This window comes from Sceloporus undulatus, chromosome 1 (genome assembly GCF_019175285.1).
Source record: "Sceloporus undulatus isolate JIND9_A2432 ecotype Alabama chromosome 1, SceUnd_v1.1, whole genome shotgun sequence".
NCBI lineage: Eukaryota > Metazoa > Chordata > Lepidosauria > Squamata > Phrynosomatidae > Sceloporus > Sceloporus undulatus.
The window spans coordinates 309,427,936-309,445,083 of record NC_056522.1 but is presented as its reverse complement, the minus strand read 5'-3'; the positions used below and the strand labels follow the sequence as shown (position 1 = coordinate 309,445,083).

At 41.8% G+C, this 17,148-nt stretch overlaps 1 protein-coding gene across 8 annotated transcripts in view; it reads left to right on the top strand.

Moving 5' to 3' along the window:
* PACSIN3 (protein kinase C and casein kinase substrate in neurons 3) overlaps positions 1 to 16,615 on the top strand; it is a 47,207-nt gene extending 30,592 nt beyond the window's left edge. For 4 of the 8 annotated variants that reach the window (XM_042461454.1, XM_042461468.1, XM_042461461.1 and 1 more), the window contains exons 2-11: positions 1,767 to 1,867; positions 2,271 to 2,427; positions 4,359 to 4,594; positions 5,328 to 5,483; positions 5,936 to 6,111; positions 6,335 to 6,455; positions 7,899 to 8,032; positions 9,116 to 9,181; positions 9,586 to 9,743; positions 16,289 to 16,615. In XM_042461454.1, the coding sequence (XP_042317388.1) occupies positions 1,814 to 1,867; positions 2,271 to 2,427; positions 4,359 to 4,594; positions 5,328 to 5,483; positions 5,936 to 6,111; positions 6,335 to 6,455; positions 7,899 to 8,032; positions 9,116 to 9,181; positions 9,586 to 9,743; positions 16,289 to 16,404 (1,374 nt within the window). In that variant the 5' untranslated portion in view covers positions 1,767 to 1,813 and the 3' untranslated portion in view covers positions 16,405 to 16,615. Of the gene's footprint in view, positions 1 to 1,766; positions 1,868 to 2,270; positions 2,428 to 4,358; positions 4,595 to 5,327; positions 5,484 to 5,935; positions 6,112 to 6,334; positions 6,456 to 7,898; positions 8,033 to 9,115; positions 9,182 to 9,585; positions 9,744 to 10,846; positions 10,917 to 16,288 lie in introns of those variants that run through there. The other 4 variants (XM_042461476.1, XM_042461482.1, XM_042461491.1 and 1 more) reach the window with 4 other exon arrangements.
* The last annotated feature ends 533 nt before the right edge of the window (positions 16,616 to 17,148 follow it).

Sequence of the window (17,148 nt, the reverse complement as noted above, 5' to 3'; positions counted from 1 at the left end):
GCTCACCTCTTCGGAAGTCAATGTCTCCGTTGTTTTGGACTTCCTCCACCACCTCTCAGCATCTGGACTTTCCATTTCGTCTCTAAAATGCTACCTTGCGGCCATCTGTGCCCACTACCAATTCTCTGACCGCCCATCCTTCTTCACTGACCCGTTCGTGAAGAAATTCTTCAAGGGCCTTGCCAACCTGAGACCGCCGGCAGTGATCCCTATCCCCACTTGGGACCTCGAGCTCATCTTGGCAGCACTCGCTATCTTATCCTTTGAACCTCTGGCTTCCTGTGACCTCAGGCTCCTCACCTGGAAGACGGCCTTCTTGGTAGCCATCACCTCAGCACGCCAGGCCATTGAACTTTGTGCCCTCCGTACGGGCTCACCGTACCTCAAATTTTTTAAGGACAAGGTTGTCCTCCATCCAGACATTTCCTTTCTCCCAAAGGTTGTGTCCACCTTTCATCTCAGTCAAGACATCATTCTCCCAACACCAGCCCCGAACCCGATCACTGACACCGAGCGTCGGCTCCACTCCCTCGATGTCAAGTGGGCGCTAGCTTTCTACCTCAACAGGACTGCGTCCTCTCATCATTCCCCCAGACTTTTCGTCTGCTACTCCAACTCCAAAATGGGACTTCCAGTCAAACCTCAACGTTTCTCCAAATGGGTGACTTCCATAATCCTCCTCTCTTATGAGATTTTTGGGAAGACTCTGCCTGCTCAGATTCGAGCCCACTCCACCAGGGCGGTAGCTTCACCTTCAGTCTTCCTCTCCAGAATTCCCTTGGAGGACATTTGCAAGGCTGCGGTATGGCCACAACCTCAAGCATTACAGACTTGATACCAGACTCTGACGTGAAGCAGCCTTTGGCAGAGCTGTTCTCCTTTCCAGAATGCACTAAGGTTAGTTGGCACCTGTCAAATAACTGACACTCACACTGTTTTTCTGGTTTAATAATTTATTTATTGCCAGGAAACTCCCTCCTCCACAGAGGAACAAGCTTGTTAGTCTAACCCATTTGTGTGCTACGCAGAGACCATGAAGAAGAAGGACAGATTGCTTACCCGTAACTAGTTCTTTGACTGGTCATCTGCAAATCCACACAAATCCCACCCATCCTCCCCTCTGTCGTGTCCTTCTCTCTTCCTTGTCTGTTCTTAAGGCGGACCTTCTGGAACTGAGAAAGGGCAGGAAGACATCCTGCCTATATAGAGGGTGGATGGAGCTACCGCCAAAAAGTCTTCCCTAGCGATTCCAGTAGGATCCGGAAATGCTGCGCAGGTGCAGAATAACCAATTTGTGTGGATATGCAGATGACCACTCGAAGAACTACCGTTAAAGTTAAGTAACCTGTCCTTCCTCTGCCTGTTACTCATTCCTCTGGCTATTTCCAGGCTCTGGAACCCACCCACCCCAGCAAAGCCACTCTTCTTGTTGTCTTTTATTGGCAAGCAAAGACCATTCTGTTCAGGTAGCAGGCCAGTTGCTGAGGAAGCAGTCTCTTACCGGCTGGATGTAGTATTTTCCATAATAACTTCATTTTAATAGTTGATCTAATTTTGTTTCTTAATCAAACCTCTTTTGGCATTATGGCCAGCTGCCTTGATTTCCATTTTAGAGAAAAGGGAAAGGCCTAAAACCCAAGGAAGGAAGGAAAGAATGAAAAGAAAATGCGGGCCAGCCTGCTGGGAACAAAGGACTTCCTGATTTCAGTACCACATTGGAACTATAATGTTGTGCTACATGTACAATTCTTTCTTTTTCTTCACAGCTGCATCAAAATCTGCAAAAATTCTTTGCTGCAAAGAAACCAGAGTGATGTCATCGGAAGATGATACTGGTGGGGAAGCACCCAGCGGCAGTTTCTGGGAGGTAGGTGAGGGATGGATGAAGGTTGGGGTGCTCATTTTTCTTGGGTGGAGAAAATATGCTGAGAAATACTAATTCCTCATGTTTTCTATATCTCCTGAAGACAGTAAGCAAGCTTGAAAGAAACCTAGGGAAAGTTGACATCAGCTACTTTTGGAAATGATCTTTAGTGCTTTATAATAATTATAATTAGTGCAGTATAGTAATAAAAATGGAATGTGTTATCACCCAGCTACCACTCCCTATTCCCTACCCCTTTTGAGAATCTGGGTAGGGTCCTGAATGAGAATGTTTCTGCAGTTTAGAAGTCTTCAGAGGGATGGACTATTCTGTGTAGGAGCATTATGAATTGCCTCTGACTCTGAAGATAACTGCAAGAAGGACTGACATGCTTGTCTAATTTCAGCCTGGCAACTACAAGCGGACTGTGAAGCGTGTGGATGATGGAAACCGGCTGTGTAATGACCTGGTCTCCTGCTTCCAGGAGAGAGCCAAAATAGAGAAGAACTATGCACAGCAGCTAACAGACTGGTCCCGCAAGTGGAGGAGTACTGTAGAGAAAGGTATATAGCATCAGAGTGGACAATTTTGATGGGTCCAGCCTGCCCATTCGAGGCCATACATTCTGTATAACTAGTGCCACAAAATCTGAGCAATAACCAGGGAGAAAACATTAAAAGCAATTTTTTTAATTGGTTTAAATACACATTTCCCTATTTGTTACCAAAATTCAGTGGCATGCCATAACAAGCCATTTGAAGGAACCAAAATGTTTGCTTCAGGTGGGATTTCCTCCCAAGTTCTACCCAAACTCAGTTCCAAAAGTGTGGTTTCTAGTGGTATATTTTTCTAAAGGTTTCTGTATACCCCATCTGAGAGCCAGTGTGGTGTAGTGTTTTCAGCCTTGGCCTGCGATTCTGGAGATCAGGGTTTGATTCCCCGTGCAGCCATGAAAATCCACTGGGTGACTTTGGGCAAGTAAACCCCAAGTAACACACTCTCAGGCCCAGAAAAGCCTTAGGGTAGCCATAACTGGGAAATGACTTGAAGGCAAACAGCAACAAAAAATAAATATGCCCCACCTAGTAGAGTAGAAGTGCATATGGGACTACCTGCCTCTTTAGGGGAAGAGTGCATTTTAAGTTATATGAAGATAAACTATTGCCTTTTGGTATTCAAAGATTCCTTGGGACAATGAAGTCAGCTAAATACGTCATGAAAAAGACATGTTCTGTGTACTATTGCCAATCAGTACCATGTGAAGGAATTGTCTCCCCTAATAACTATTCTACAAGAAGTAGGTTTTGTAAATCACAGAAAGCTGAGGAAAGATTTTGGTTCTGCACATAATAATAATAATAATAATAATAATAATAATAATAATAATATGTTTTATTTATATACTGCTATTCCAAAGATCATAGCGGTGAACAGCAAGTAAGCTAATTAGCAAGTAAGCTAATTAGTCCCCAACAGTCTGGGTACTCATTTTAACGACCTCGGAAGGATGCAAGCCTGAGTCGAGCTTGGGCCCTTTTGCTGGTCTTGAACTCGCAACCTTGTGGTTTTGAGTGAATGGCTGCAGTACAGGCATTTAACCACTGCGCCACCAGTGCTCCTTCTCCACAATGTCCATAGGATCAATTCAAAGGAGCAGATCCTTCTTATAAGAACTTCATATTCAGTATGTGGATGAGTGCCAGTTCCCCAATTTAGGAATCTTTTGTTAGCCCACAGAGTCTGCTTTTAAGCTTTGTACATGGGAATAAAATGACTTTGCACTGCATAATGGGCAGACTACAAGTGATCATAAGTATCCAGTCAAGGTGCAGGCTTTCTGACATTGAGACTTGAGAAGCTTACTATTACAAATCAGACTCCTCAGGAGCGGAAAGATTATTTACTGAGTTGTAAAAGTTGCAAATCAAACAAGTCTTTTTGCTATCAAAATTAAGCAGAAGTTTTTAGCATGTACTCATTACAGTTACCCAGTGTTGAGCCCAGCAAACCATCTGTATGTAAGTGGTAGTTACTTGTACTACCAGCATACGTTCCTCCCATATTTCTCATTCTGTAGACCAGGGGTGGGCATCTGTTGGGAGTTAGGGAGCTACATTGTCCTCCTAGATGAGCTTGGAGGGCCAGTGCTGCACACCTCTTTCCAAAAATAAATAAAAACCAATTTTGACCCCAAATGCCCTCTAGGGGTCTGAAAACAGGAGAGGCATTTTTTTACAGCAGGAAATAACCAGAAAGCTCATTTAACTCCATACACATACACACACACACACACACACACACACATATATATTTGTCCCTGGCAGCTACAAAAATTGACATGCATTTTCCTCAACCCTGCTTTGGACAGTAAACATTCCACAGTCATATGTAAGATAAACAGGTTTGGGGACAGATGAAGAGTAGCGTCTGAACGTAGTTCCTTTGTATTTGGTCTAATTGCACTGCCATATTGGTTTTGTTGGTTCCTCTCTAGGCCCTCAATATGGCACTCTGGAAAAAGCTTGGCATGCATTCCTGACTGCTGCAGACAAGCTTAGTGAAATCCACCTAGAAGTCCGGAACCGCTTGGCTGGTGAAGACTCGGACAAAGTTAAGGCATGGCAAAAGGAAGGCTACCACAAACAGATGATTGGTGGCTTCAAAGAAACAAAGGAAGCAGAAGATGGATTCCGTAAGGCCCAGAAGCCTTGGGTGAAAAAGTTAAAAGATGTGAGTGAGAAGTGTAACCAGGAAATTGGGAGTGTAAGGATAGAGAAAACTCCAAGACTCTTGAGAATGGTCAGAATTAGCATCTGAATAAGCTTAGTATCCTGTGATTTGACAGGGGAACCCAAAGTGCATTCAGCCCATTGGATATGTTCAGCCTCACACTGCTGGTTGTAGATTGGTTATTGCTGGGATGTAATATGATCTGGGATCTAAGTCTGTAGCTCTCTTCAAGTGTTACAGCTTGAACAGTTTATACTCTCTGCATGAATAGGGTGTAGGGCCTTGTGACATTACCTCACATATCTGAATTCTTCATCCTGGCCCCTGCTTTCAGTTCAACGTGAATACAATTCTCCAGCATGGTTGGGAAGTAAATTAAATTGCAGCCCACAATCACAGTGTTTTTCTCACATTTAAGTGAATGTGAGTAGAGTGCCCTTCAGGCCATGCTTGTTGCTCAACAAAACAATGTCTGTACTGAGGGAGCTGGTAGTAGAGTACATGACCTTGCATCATGCTGACATGCAGAGCATACTCCATTCAGGTGGAATACCTAAGCAGGGCTTCTGTTTGTGCATGCAGGATGGATGGCTTCCCTTTGTGGGTGGTATACAAAGTTAGGAAATTCTCTCTTTTCACTTCGTATTGAATGTGGGAGAGGTTGTTTCTGCTTATGGAAAAAGAAACTCTACTGAGTTCTCCAATACAGTATTCAATGCAATGTCTTTCTTAGGTGGAAACTTCAAAGAAGAATTATCACACTGCTCGGAAAGAGGAGAAGACTGCACAGACACGAGAGAATCATGCCAAAGCAGATTCTTCTGTCTCACAGGAGCAGATGCGTAAACTGCAGGACCGTGTGGAGAAATGTGGGCAAGAAGCAGAGAAGGTGGGTCAAGTTGGATATGGCCTTTGGGTGAGAACAGGATGAGAAACATGTGTTGGAAATAGGGAACAGCTTGGGTTTTGGTGCTTGGTAGTGTACTAAATTCTGTGGGTGGAGTGCATATCCAGTTCAGCGGATAGCCTTTAAAGCGTTGCTGATGGATGCATTGCTTGCTGCATATTAACCAGATTGAGAGCTCAAGGGACCAGGGAGACCCATAAACTGAATGGAGCCTAAGATAGTCACCCATGTGTAAAGGACCTAAATAAGTAGCCCACTAGATTCTTCCTCAAAGGATAAAACTAGTCAGGTAACCAGGAAAAGAATACCTGTTGAATATTGGCCATCATCCGTCCCTGATAATGTTAAGTGAAATGCAGATCCAGAGAGATGCTGATGAGTTTGGATTTTTTTGTTGTCTCATCAGTAAGGAACTGACTGTTGGTTTTCTGCAGTGCAAGGAACAGTATGAGAAGATGTTGGAGGAGCTGAACCGCTACAACCCTCGCTACATGGAGGACATGGAGCAGGTCTTTGAGAGCTGCCAGGAAGCTGAGTGCAAACGTCTGTGCTTCTTCAAAGAGATGTTTTTGGACTTGCACAATCATCTTAACCTGTCTACCAATGACAGGTATAATGTCTTTGAAAAACTGAATTCTCACACATGCAAGACTTTTTTGTGCTTTTCACAGCCTGCTGTGGGCTACGAATAATTTCTGATCTTTTCTATGAAAGGCTATATCACTGTGTTACAAAAACCCCTATCCCACATGCCAGTAAAGCTCTCCAGTAGAATTTCTCACACTTCTTGTACGTTGTGTCTCCTCCCTCCCCACATTCCCTACCAAATACAGCTTCCATGCACTTTACCGGGATTTGCATCAGGGTATAATGAGTGCAGATGACCAGGAGGACCTGAAGTGGTGGCGTAATACCTATGGGCCAGGCATGGCTATGAACTGGCCTCAGTTTGAGGTAGGCTGCTTCTCTCCAGCAGGAAATACCATAAAATTTCCTCTTTTTGGGGTCTTTGCCAATTGTGCTGTAGCAGAGCTTTTATAAAAATATACATAGCACAATAATAATCAAGGAAGCTGTCAGACCATTTGTCATTTTATCTCTTCCCAATGCTTTTAAGTGGAGATGCCAGGGACTGGAGATGGCACTTTTGTATGCAAAGCATTTGATTCATTAAAATAAGCAGTTATCTCTTCCAGTCAGATCACTCTCACTTTTGACACAGTATTGGACACCAAGCTATGGAGTGTCTTGAAGGCTTGTTCCCTCTCCCCTGCTACCAACTCCTAAAACAGAAAGGTTGGAACCAAGATTCAAGTTTGCAGACAGACTGCATCCAGAGACTATTGCAGAGAAATGAGGCAGTCTTATAGGCTTGGGGCATGGCAAAAGCTTGCATAGGAGCCTCATGTGCTGCTTTTTGTCCTGGGTGCTGCTGCCATCTGAACTCTGTATAAACTTGAGTAGCTTGGTATGGTGGATCTAGTTGTACAGTGGTCCCTTGGCTTACATGGGGGATCCATTCTGGACGGACACACACACACACCCCGCATAAGCCAAAAAACACGTAAACTCAAGTCCCATTTGAATGAATGGGGCTCGTGTTTGCGTTGTGGGAGAGTGCACCGCGGGAGCATGCACCATTTGCTCTCCCATCTTGCGGCTTCCACGTAAGCTGGAAGCCGCGTATGGAGCACCCGCCTATAGTGTGGGCACACTGTATAAACTCTTGGCAGATGTGAGTGGACTGAAACACTGGAAGAGTTACTACCTATTGTTTCATTTTCATATTGAGATCCAGACTAGGTGTGATGGCAGCACAACTGAAGAATGACTGTGCAAGGTCCAACTAGGCAGTATGTTTCTCATATGAGAACCAGATTCCTAAAGAAAGCCCAACAAAGCAGGAGATGAGGGCAACAGAATACTGACTGTGGTCTTATTTTTAAGAGTGAACAAAGATGAGTGGGATATCCCCAAGGAGGAGTAAGAGTAAAGTGCTTGACCACTTTCATCATTTCATGTTTATATATCTAGCTGCTTTCCTGCTGATGTGGATTACTTTAGTGGTCTGAGCTGCATAAAAGAGAGTAATGGGGAAAGGATTTTTATGGCAGTGTGTTGGGGGGACTTCTGTGGTCCCTTAATAACCTACTTACCCCAGTGATCCTCGTTACACAAGCATAGACATTAATAGAGTTCAGTAACGATGTGACACACAGCAGACAAGTATGCTGACATCACTTCTAGTCTGGCCCTGAGTGTTGTATTTAAAAGTTTATGTTTTATTTAACTGAAAATTGTTACTCCCTTGCCATCTTTTTTTTTGGGGGGGAAGAGGGGGATTTCAGTGGTACTGCACCTTTATAAAGCCTGAGACTAGTATGTTTCTCCCTCCAGGAATGGTCTCTAGAGACACAGCGGGCAATCAGCAAGAAAGAGAAAAGTGGTAAGAGTGGGGAAGATGTGACTTTGACCAGCATTGTGCCTGCAGGAGATGGTGTGAAACAGACCCCTCCACCAACAAAGCAAAGGTAAGAGTTGCAGTCAGTGCGATTCAGCTGTTGACTAAGAAGGACAACCTTATAGTCAGGTGGCTAACTCACCAGAAATGCAATGGGATCTTGTATCACCTTTGTGACTGAGCAAAATACATTGTAGCATAAACTTTCATAGACTTGGTCTACTTATGCTACAATGTCTTTTACTCATTTGGTCTCAAAGGTGCTACAAGATCCCCTTGCATCCTGATTTTCCAGACTAACATGGCTATGTCTTTGAATTCTGAAGCCGCCTTGAGTCTCTGTATTGGGAGGAAGGCAGGATATAAATAAAATAAAATAAAATAAATAATTCTGTCACCAGAAATGGATACTTTTCTTTTTTGTTTTTTTTAAATAAATGCCTTCTGTCCCCACTGCATGGCCTTTTTATTTCGAATTCCTATTTTCTAAGTCCAGATCCTTTGAAATAAATAGCTTAATAGCACAGGGTTTGTGTGCCTGCCCAACATGTTAAATCATCTGGCACTATGCATCTCCCATGTTAATCTCATCTCCCCTAATACAGAAAACATGCAGGGGTAGCTGTGTTGGCCATTTAACAAATACAAACAAAAGTCCATCAGTGATACCTTATTGGTCAGCCAAATTGTGCATTTTGGTTGGCCAATAAAGGTATCACTGATGGATTTTCATCTCCCCTAAATTAGTCTCATTTAGTGAGGATGTTGGCTGAAAACCCCTCCCCTCTCCACTGTTGTTAATCTTGGGGAAAAAGAAATTCTTCTCATTGAAACACAAGCAGCTGCTCATGTCAGCCAGCCTCCCAGGCCATTCTGTATGAACAGTTCATGTTAGCTCTCTGATTAGGATGGGATTCATAATTGGGTACTATACATACAAGGTGACTTTCTGAGCAAATCTGTCAAGTGGCTAATGACAAAGGGTTACACAATGTAAAAAGAATGGTAGGAATTTATAGGCCCTATACATCTATTCTGACACTTAACTTCAATATAGAGTCTGGTCTGCTGACATGAGTATCGATAGAAGAAGAAGACTGTGGCCCAGTCTTATCTCTTTGCTAATTTAAAGGGTTTATTTGCCAATTCACAGGTTTTCATACCAAGAGGAACATAACAGCCACCTTTATGACACCTTGAGGGCATCTGCCTGTATGAAGTTAGTATGACACTAAGATTTCTTAGGGTAGCTGTCCTCTTGCTTCTTATTTCTATAACTCTTTCAATGTTTTCTACTTAAGGGACAATACAGTGTATTTTCTCCCTGCCCAAATGGAAATTACCACTTTGTCTCCATCCTGCTCTAATAGGGAGTCAGATGTGGGGCTCTTTATATTGTTCAGCACAAGAGTTGTTGAAAACCTACCCTTCTACTAGTTTTCTTCTTTTATTCAAACAGTGTTAACAGTGACTTCAGTGGGATATCTCTGCCTTTCCTCTTTTGCACCTGCCTCTTACTTTAATTATAGAAAACTGCATGATTTGGGGTGGAGCACTTGTTATAAACCATAAATTTGAGATGTCAGTTGACTTTCTTTCCTGTTCTCTTTCTCCCTTTCATAGTGGAGGAAAAGAAGAAATCTCAGAGTGGTCAGATGAAGATACTCCCAAGAAGTGTCTGGAAGTTAATGGTCATGAAGACATAAAGGTACCGGGTGTGCGGGTGCGAGCACTATATGATTACACAGGACAAGAGGCTGATGAGCTGAGCTTTAAAGCAGGTACATATGCACTAACCTTCTAACTTGCTTGCTACTGTGTTTTAGGGCTAATGGATGGAAAGTTCCCAGTATGATCTGGATGGCCTTGGGACTCATCTCACCAAATGCTTCAGGTTTTGGAGACAATCCTATGCTAACTAAGCTGTTTTGGAAGGGAGGCACCCATGTGTGATTAGAGAATGATAATTTATAATTTAAGCACTTTAGACTGTAAAGAAGTACAGTCAGCCCTTCTTATACACAGATTTTTTATACACGGATTCAAGCATCCACGGTTTGAAAATGTTCCAAAAAAGTATAAATTTCAAATATCAAACCTTGATTTTCCATTTTTTATAAGAGATACCATTTTGCTATGTCATTTTACTTAATGGGACTTGAGCATACACGGATTTTGTTATACACGGGGGATCTTGGAACCAAACTCCAGCGTATAAGAAGGATCCACTGTATAGGAAAAATGTTAAGTAATACAATTTAAGGCACTTGCAAAAGGATTAGAAAAGCACAGATTGGTTTCTAACATACCTTGGGCAATCTACTGTGAGAATCTCTGAAAGTGAGCGACAGATGCTTTATATTGCTGTTCTTGAGGTATCCTATGTATATCAATGCTCAGGCTGTATCCCCACCACTTGTGTACCTTCTTATTTTTCATGTAAAGTGGTCATTGCTTGACATTCTGTGACAAGTTTGTTTTTAACTGCTATCAAGACAACTTTGACATATGATGACCCTATGAATGAGAAACCTCCAATCACCCTGTCATCAACAGCCCTGCTCAGGTCTTGTGGACTCAGAGCCATGGCTTCCTTGATCAAGTCAATCCATTGCCAAAGTACAATAGTCTCAGACATCTTGGCTTCAAGGGAGAGTTCAGGTTTGATTTGCACTAGGACCCATCTTTGCTTTTTAGCAGTCCAAGATACCTGTAGAACTCTTCTGCAGCATCAAATTAATTCTCTTCCTCTCAGCATTCTTCACTGTCCAGTTTTCACAACCATACATAGAAAGGAAATAGGATGGCATAGAGTAGACAATCCTAATTTTAGTATTCAATTATATATCTTTACAATTCAGGATCTTGTCTGATTCCTTCATAGCTGCCCTTCCAACTCCTAGGCTTCTGATTTATTGACTGCAGTCTCCATTCAGACTAATAACTGAACCAAGGTATGGAAAACCTTGAACTATTTCAATGTCTTCATTATCTACTTTAAAGTTATGTAAATCATTTGTGGTCATTATTTTTGTTTTCTTAATGTTCAGCTTTAAATCTGCCATCACACTTTGTTCCTTGACTTTCTCCAGTAATTGTTCCAAGTCTTTGCTTGGTCATCGGCAAGAAATTGTTGTTTCTTCCTCCAGTTTTTACATCTCTTCCTTCCAAGATTAATCCTACTTTACATGTGATATGTTCAGCATATGAGTAAAATGGATAGGGTGTCAAAATATAGCCTTGCCTGACCCCCTTGCCAGCTGGAAACTATTTAGTTTCACTGTATTCGGTCATGGCAGTAGCCTGAGTACAGGTTCTGCATCAGGAAAAATCAAATGTTGTGGCAGACTCATTTCTTTAAGAACAGTCTTTAGTTTTTCATGACCTACACAATCAAAGGCTTTATTATAATCTATAAAGCACAGACTGATTTTCCTCTGAAATTACTCCATTATCCAAAATATGTTTGTAACAAGATCCCTAGTGCCTTTTCTTTTCCTAAATCCAGCTTGGACATCTGGCATTTCTCACTCCATTTATTGTAAAAGTCTTTGATGTAGAATATTCAGCAGCACGCTCCCAAATCCTAGTACGTATGGCTGGCGCCTTCTTAACACAGCACTGTCCATACAGTGTGCACGTCCATGATGTGTCTTGTGCGACATGTCCAAATGGTGCGACGCACTGTGACGCCCCCGGGAGCAAATGGTGCCTTGGCGGCATCGCGGGAAAAGAGCTCCATTTTGGAGCTCCCTTTTCCAGCGGATTGTTGTTGCGGCCATGCAGCTGCTGCAGCAACGATCTGGAGGAGAAAGAGACAGCCTCTGGCTGCCCCTTTCTCCTAATCTGTACCGGGCCTCAGTCAGTTTTAAAATCTCTTTTATATAGTTCTTCAGTATATTGTTTTCATCATCTCTTTATTTCTACTTATCATATAATGTAATCCCCTACTGGTCATAGAGCATCCCCATTCTTGGTTAAATTGATTTCTCAGATCTTAGGGAAGAGTTATCTTGTTCTTCATTTTGTCGTTCTAATCGTCTGTTTCTCTGCATTGATTATTATATTAGTTCTCCTGTTTTTGTACATAAGTCATTTCACAATTGCATTCAGGGTCCAGACTCTTATTTCTGTTATCTTTTCCTTTTGCTTCTTTTCTGTCCTTAACTTCTTGAAGAGTTTCATCTGTCATCCACTCAGACTTCTCTTTCTTTTTTGGCAGCACTTAGTCTTTTAATCTTTTTGCATTCCTCCCTGCCAATGGTTTTCGCTTTAGTCCAGAGTTCTTTTGGCTCCCAATCAATTAGGCTCAATAGTGCAAATCTATTTTTTATACATTATCTTTAAATTCTATGGGGATGTTCTTCAGGTTGTATTTTGGTACGTTGGCTAGTTTATTGTTAGTTTTACTCTAATTTTTTATATTAGCAGTTAATGGTCTGTGCCACAATCTGCTCCTGGTCTTGTTTTTGCAGAGAGAATGGAGCTTCTTCATCTTCTGCTTCCAGTTATATAGTTTATTTGATTTCTGTGTTGGCCATTATGTGATATCCACATGTACAGTTGCTTCTTGGGTTGCGTGAACAATGTGTCTATGATGAACAAACTGTTAGCCTTCTAAAACTCAAATCAGCTGCTCTCCTGCTTCATTTCTTAAATCTAGGCCAAATTTTCTTACAATATGTTATTCTGCTCTGTTTCCTACTTTTGTATTCCAATGACTTATGATTAACAACAAGTCCTGTTTTGGTATGTGATCAGTTTCCTCCTGGACGGTAGTACAGAATCTTTCAGTTTCATCATCTTCTGCTTCTGTAGTTGGAGCATAAACTTGGATTATGGTTATACAGATGAATTTTCCCTGAAGTCTTATTGATATCATTAAGTCAGACTTTGCATTATATCCTTTGATTGCTTTTGCTTCATCTCTCCTCACCACTGCATTTCTTCTTAGATTTTTGTTTTCTAAGTAAAACACTGTGTAATGATCTGATTCAAAATGTCCCATTCTTGACCACTCCAGCTTGCTCACCCCAAGCATTGCAATTTTTATAAATTTCATTTCTTGTTTTACTATGACGAACTTCCCAGGATTCATTCTTCTCACATTCCATGTTCCTATATACAGTATGTTGTGCAGCTTCAGACTGTCCTTTGAGCATGTCAACAGCTGAATGTCCTTTCAGCTTGAGCCCAGTTGTATCATTAGCCACAGAGCTACTTGTATTTGTCTTCTGCTGCACCCCAGTAGCTCGCTGAGTGCCATCCAACCTGGAAATTTAATCTTTTGGCACTATCTCATTTCATTTTGGATAGTCTTATCTTAGGGTTTTCATGGTAAAACACATTCAGAAGGGGTTTACTGGGCTTCCTTCTGCACAGGGCTAACAAGTGTTAATTATGGTGCCATTGCCGTTATCTCAGAGATCTTCTGCCAGTGTCAAACCACCACCACCCCCAATACACAGTACTGTGCTGCTGCTCATTATCTGTTTAGCACATTTAGTCTGGCTTGTCAGCAAAAACCTGTCTGGCATGGGAGACCTTACTAGTAGCACTGCTGCTGTCAGCATAACCTCTTGCCTGACAGGAGCACTGAATCCCACGACAGCAAAAAGGCAGTGCCATTGGTGGGTCTGGGACAATGTGGTGTAGTGTTGTGTGCCTTGAAGACATTTTCGACCCTAAAGTGAACCTATCATGGGATTTTCTTGGCAGGATTTGTTCAGAGGTTTGCTATTGCCTTCCCCTGAGACTGAGAGCATGTGACTTGCCCAAGGTCACCCAGTGGGTTTCCATAGGCGAGCCAAGATTTGAACCCTGGTGTCCAGAGTCCCAGTTCAATGTTCAAACCTCTATATCATGTTGGCTGTCTCTTCCTTGCTTATAGTAATAAAGCAAAGCCAAAAAATCCAGAAATAAAACTAATGTAGAACTTGAGGGCAGGAATTTCCATTGGATACGCTCTGAAATGATGCAGCTGATAACTTAAATTTACAGCTCGGTGTGCCCTAATCAAATGGAAGGGCAGTAAGCTTGTGGCACCTGTGGGATAAGCTTAACTTCAGCCATGCTGCCTGGTGATCCTGGAAGATATAATTCAAAAATCTTTTTTCCCCTCAAGGTCTAAACATTAACCTATTCCTAGCTCCCTCAATTTCTGGACAGTAGTGTATCTGGTAAAGTTGCTCTTATTGTATTAGGGAATAATATTTAGAATTATCTGCCAGAGAGTTCTAGTATCTCCTCAAGCTACAAACCCCAGCATTCCATAGGATTTTACTTCCCACAAGATGTGAAACACAGTACAGTGGTACCTCGGGATACGAAATACCCAGGTTACGAAATTTTCGGGATACGAAAAAATCCCATAGGAAAACATTGTTCCGGGTTACGAATGTTTTTTCGGGTTACGAAAAAACTTTTGGTGCTTTTTTCGGCTTTTTCGCACGGAATCGCGGCTTTTCCCCATTAGCGCCTATGGCAATTCGGCTTACGAAGGCTTTTCGGGTTACGAACGGTGCCACGGAACGAATTAATTTCGTAACCCGAGGCACCACTGTAATATAATTGTGTAGTGGGAAGGGCCTCTTCATCCCAACAGAAGATGTGAACTTTGTGTGCCATCCAGATCTATTGTGGAGGAGTGCAAATTGCACATACACAAAAGGAGCCATCTGGATCTTGGAAGTGTGTTTCAGTCATGCTGTTTAAAAATAAACATTTTATTTTGCAGAAATGTGAGCTTTTCTGTTTGCAGGTACTAAAACCTTTTAGGCTCAATGCTGCAACTGCATGAGGCCTGTATCTGGGTTGCTGAGTTTTAGCTATGAAATGCTATAACAGATGTGCCTGTAGTGGCATAATTCAAACTAGAGTACATGGAAATCTCTGTAGCATGGTGATTAAGAGACAATGGTACAGGAGTAGAACCAAGCTACTTTTTTGGTTATCATTTCTGCCCTCCCAAGTTCTTCCTCTATAATGGCAGGTTTACAATTAACCAATGGCTGCTGGAATGCAAAACACTAAGATTTTAAAACTCCTGGTTTGCCTCCTGCATACAGTGCTAGCTGAACAGATAGACTGGGTTATTAGTATAAAAAAGCAATAATTAGTTTGTGTTTGCTTTGCAGGCTTCACAGCATATACCTGAGGGCTTAAGGGTTACTTGCTTTTCAAAACTTGCTGGCACACTGGAAGCCTGCCTTCCCCATATACATGCCAATGTAAACTTGCATCTGTATTGTTAATGCAGTATATTGGCCATTTCACAGTGACAGCCCAACAGGCATGCAAGGTTTTCTCTTGCTGCTGAGAACTATTTGAAAATAATCATTATTATCTGGTGGGATGGTTACACCTCTTCTCACTAATCACTTTACTAATAATTGTGTTGAATTCTGCATGGCTCTGTAGTCTAGATGGTTGACTCTGCAACATGAGTCAATAAAGGATGATAGGTACTGCAGAGGGAAGCAGGGCCAAGAAAATGTCTCCCATCTGCTTATTTCCAGGAACTAAATGTCTTTTTAAGATTTGCTTCTATACAATGGTTGTTCTAGTAGGCCACATCAATATTGATGTATGATGACTGCAGGCTAAAAACCATCTAAATTTGAAAACAAGACACAATTGTTCTCCATGGAATTAACTTGAAACAAATGTATGCTGTTTCTCAGACTTAGATTTATGCCTCTCTGTGTGCATAAACTGGCATCTTTGGAAGGCAGGAACCTGGGAGGCTCATTTCATTTTGGTGCAAGGGTGGAAAACCTATTTTCTTTCAAGGGCACACGTCAGCAGTTGGCAGAGCCAAAGGAAATCCAGGCCAGCCCTCTCTTTTTCTTTACATTTCTGCTTTTTTCACTCTCATCCTTCCTGCCTGCCCCCCAAGCTAGTTGGGTGAAAGACAGATAATTCTTACAAGAGGTCTGTAAAATTCCCTTTGATCACTCCCAAAGCATGAAAAAAAAAAAAACACTTTTAGAAGTGTATTTCCAGAAACCTTCAACTTGCTGGGGGGCTGTGGGAGTTCTTACAAGACACAAAACCCACAAACCCCTATTTTGATCACACCATCCATTCCCACCCCCCCCACCCCCAGAGATTTCCTTCATTGTTACCAGACATCTGAAATGATAACTTATAGAGAGAGTCACAACATTTCTTTTTTACCACTCTGTTGCTCTGCTCTCTCATTTTTGCACCCCGGGAGACACAGGTTGTCCACCCTCACTTTAGTGAATGTCAATATGCCATTGAAAAGAGTTTGGTGAATTTGTGGTTTGTTTCATTTAAAATGGGATGTTTTCCTCCGCTTTAGGGGAAGAGCTCATGAAGATAAGTGAAGAGGATGAACAGGGATGGTGCAAAGGCCGGCTTCAGACTGGTCAGGTTGGACTATATCCTGCTAATTATGTTGAAAAGGTCATTTCATGATTGCTACCCCACGCCTCCATAACCACCTTAAGGTGGGTAGCCTGTGTGCAGTTTTTCCAGAGGTCATCAAATCACTGGCCTCTAAAATGCATCAAAAACCATGTGCAAAATTTGGACCTGTTTGAGGACATTCTTTTTGTGTAACCTGTGCTTCCTTTTAAGTATCTAGAAATATGGTGATCTTTTTTTCTAATAAAGATATATAAAAATGTTCTGACTCTTCTGCAGGTGCTATTATGGGGATACAATTGGAAAAGAGCCCTTAAACAGCTTGTGGGACCTCAACAAGAATATATTTATTCTCATCTACATCACTACTTGTTGCCATAAAAGCAAACATTAAGGGATTTTTAGAAAACCAGCTGCAGAACGACAGCTCTTCTGTAATGAATTCCTAGGTTAACATTATTCAGCAAGCAAAAGCAAAATTTATTGTGGCATACAGCCAGTACAAACATAGAATACAATAATGACCAAATATCTATATAGACACAATATGATCATGATGTCCATACACATCAACGAGAAATTTAAAATGAGATAAAACTCTCTACCGTGTGCCGAATTACAGGGGAATTTAAAGGAATTATAGAAATATTACAAAAGGGTTTCTTTGGCATAGTCATTTAAGTGTCAATAGCAAGAAAATAATAAAAAGGCATATCCCATCCATATACATATAGATGGGCATCGTCAATCAATTTGTAAAAGCAGATAAAATTTCATACAAGTCACATAGTCACA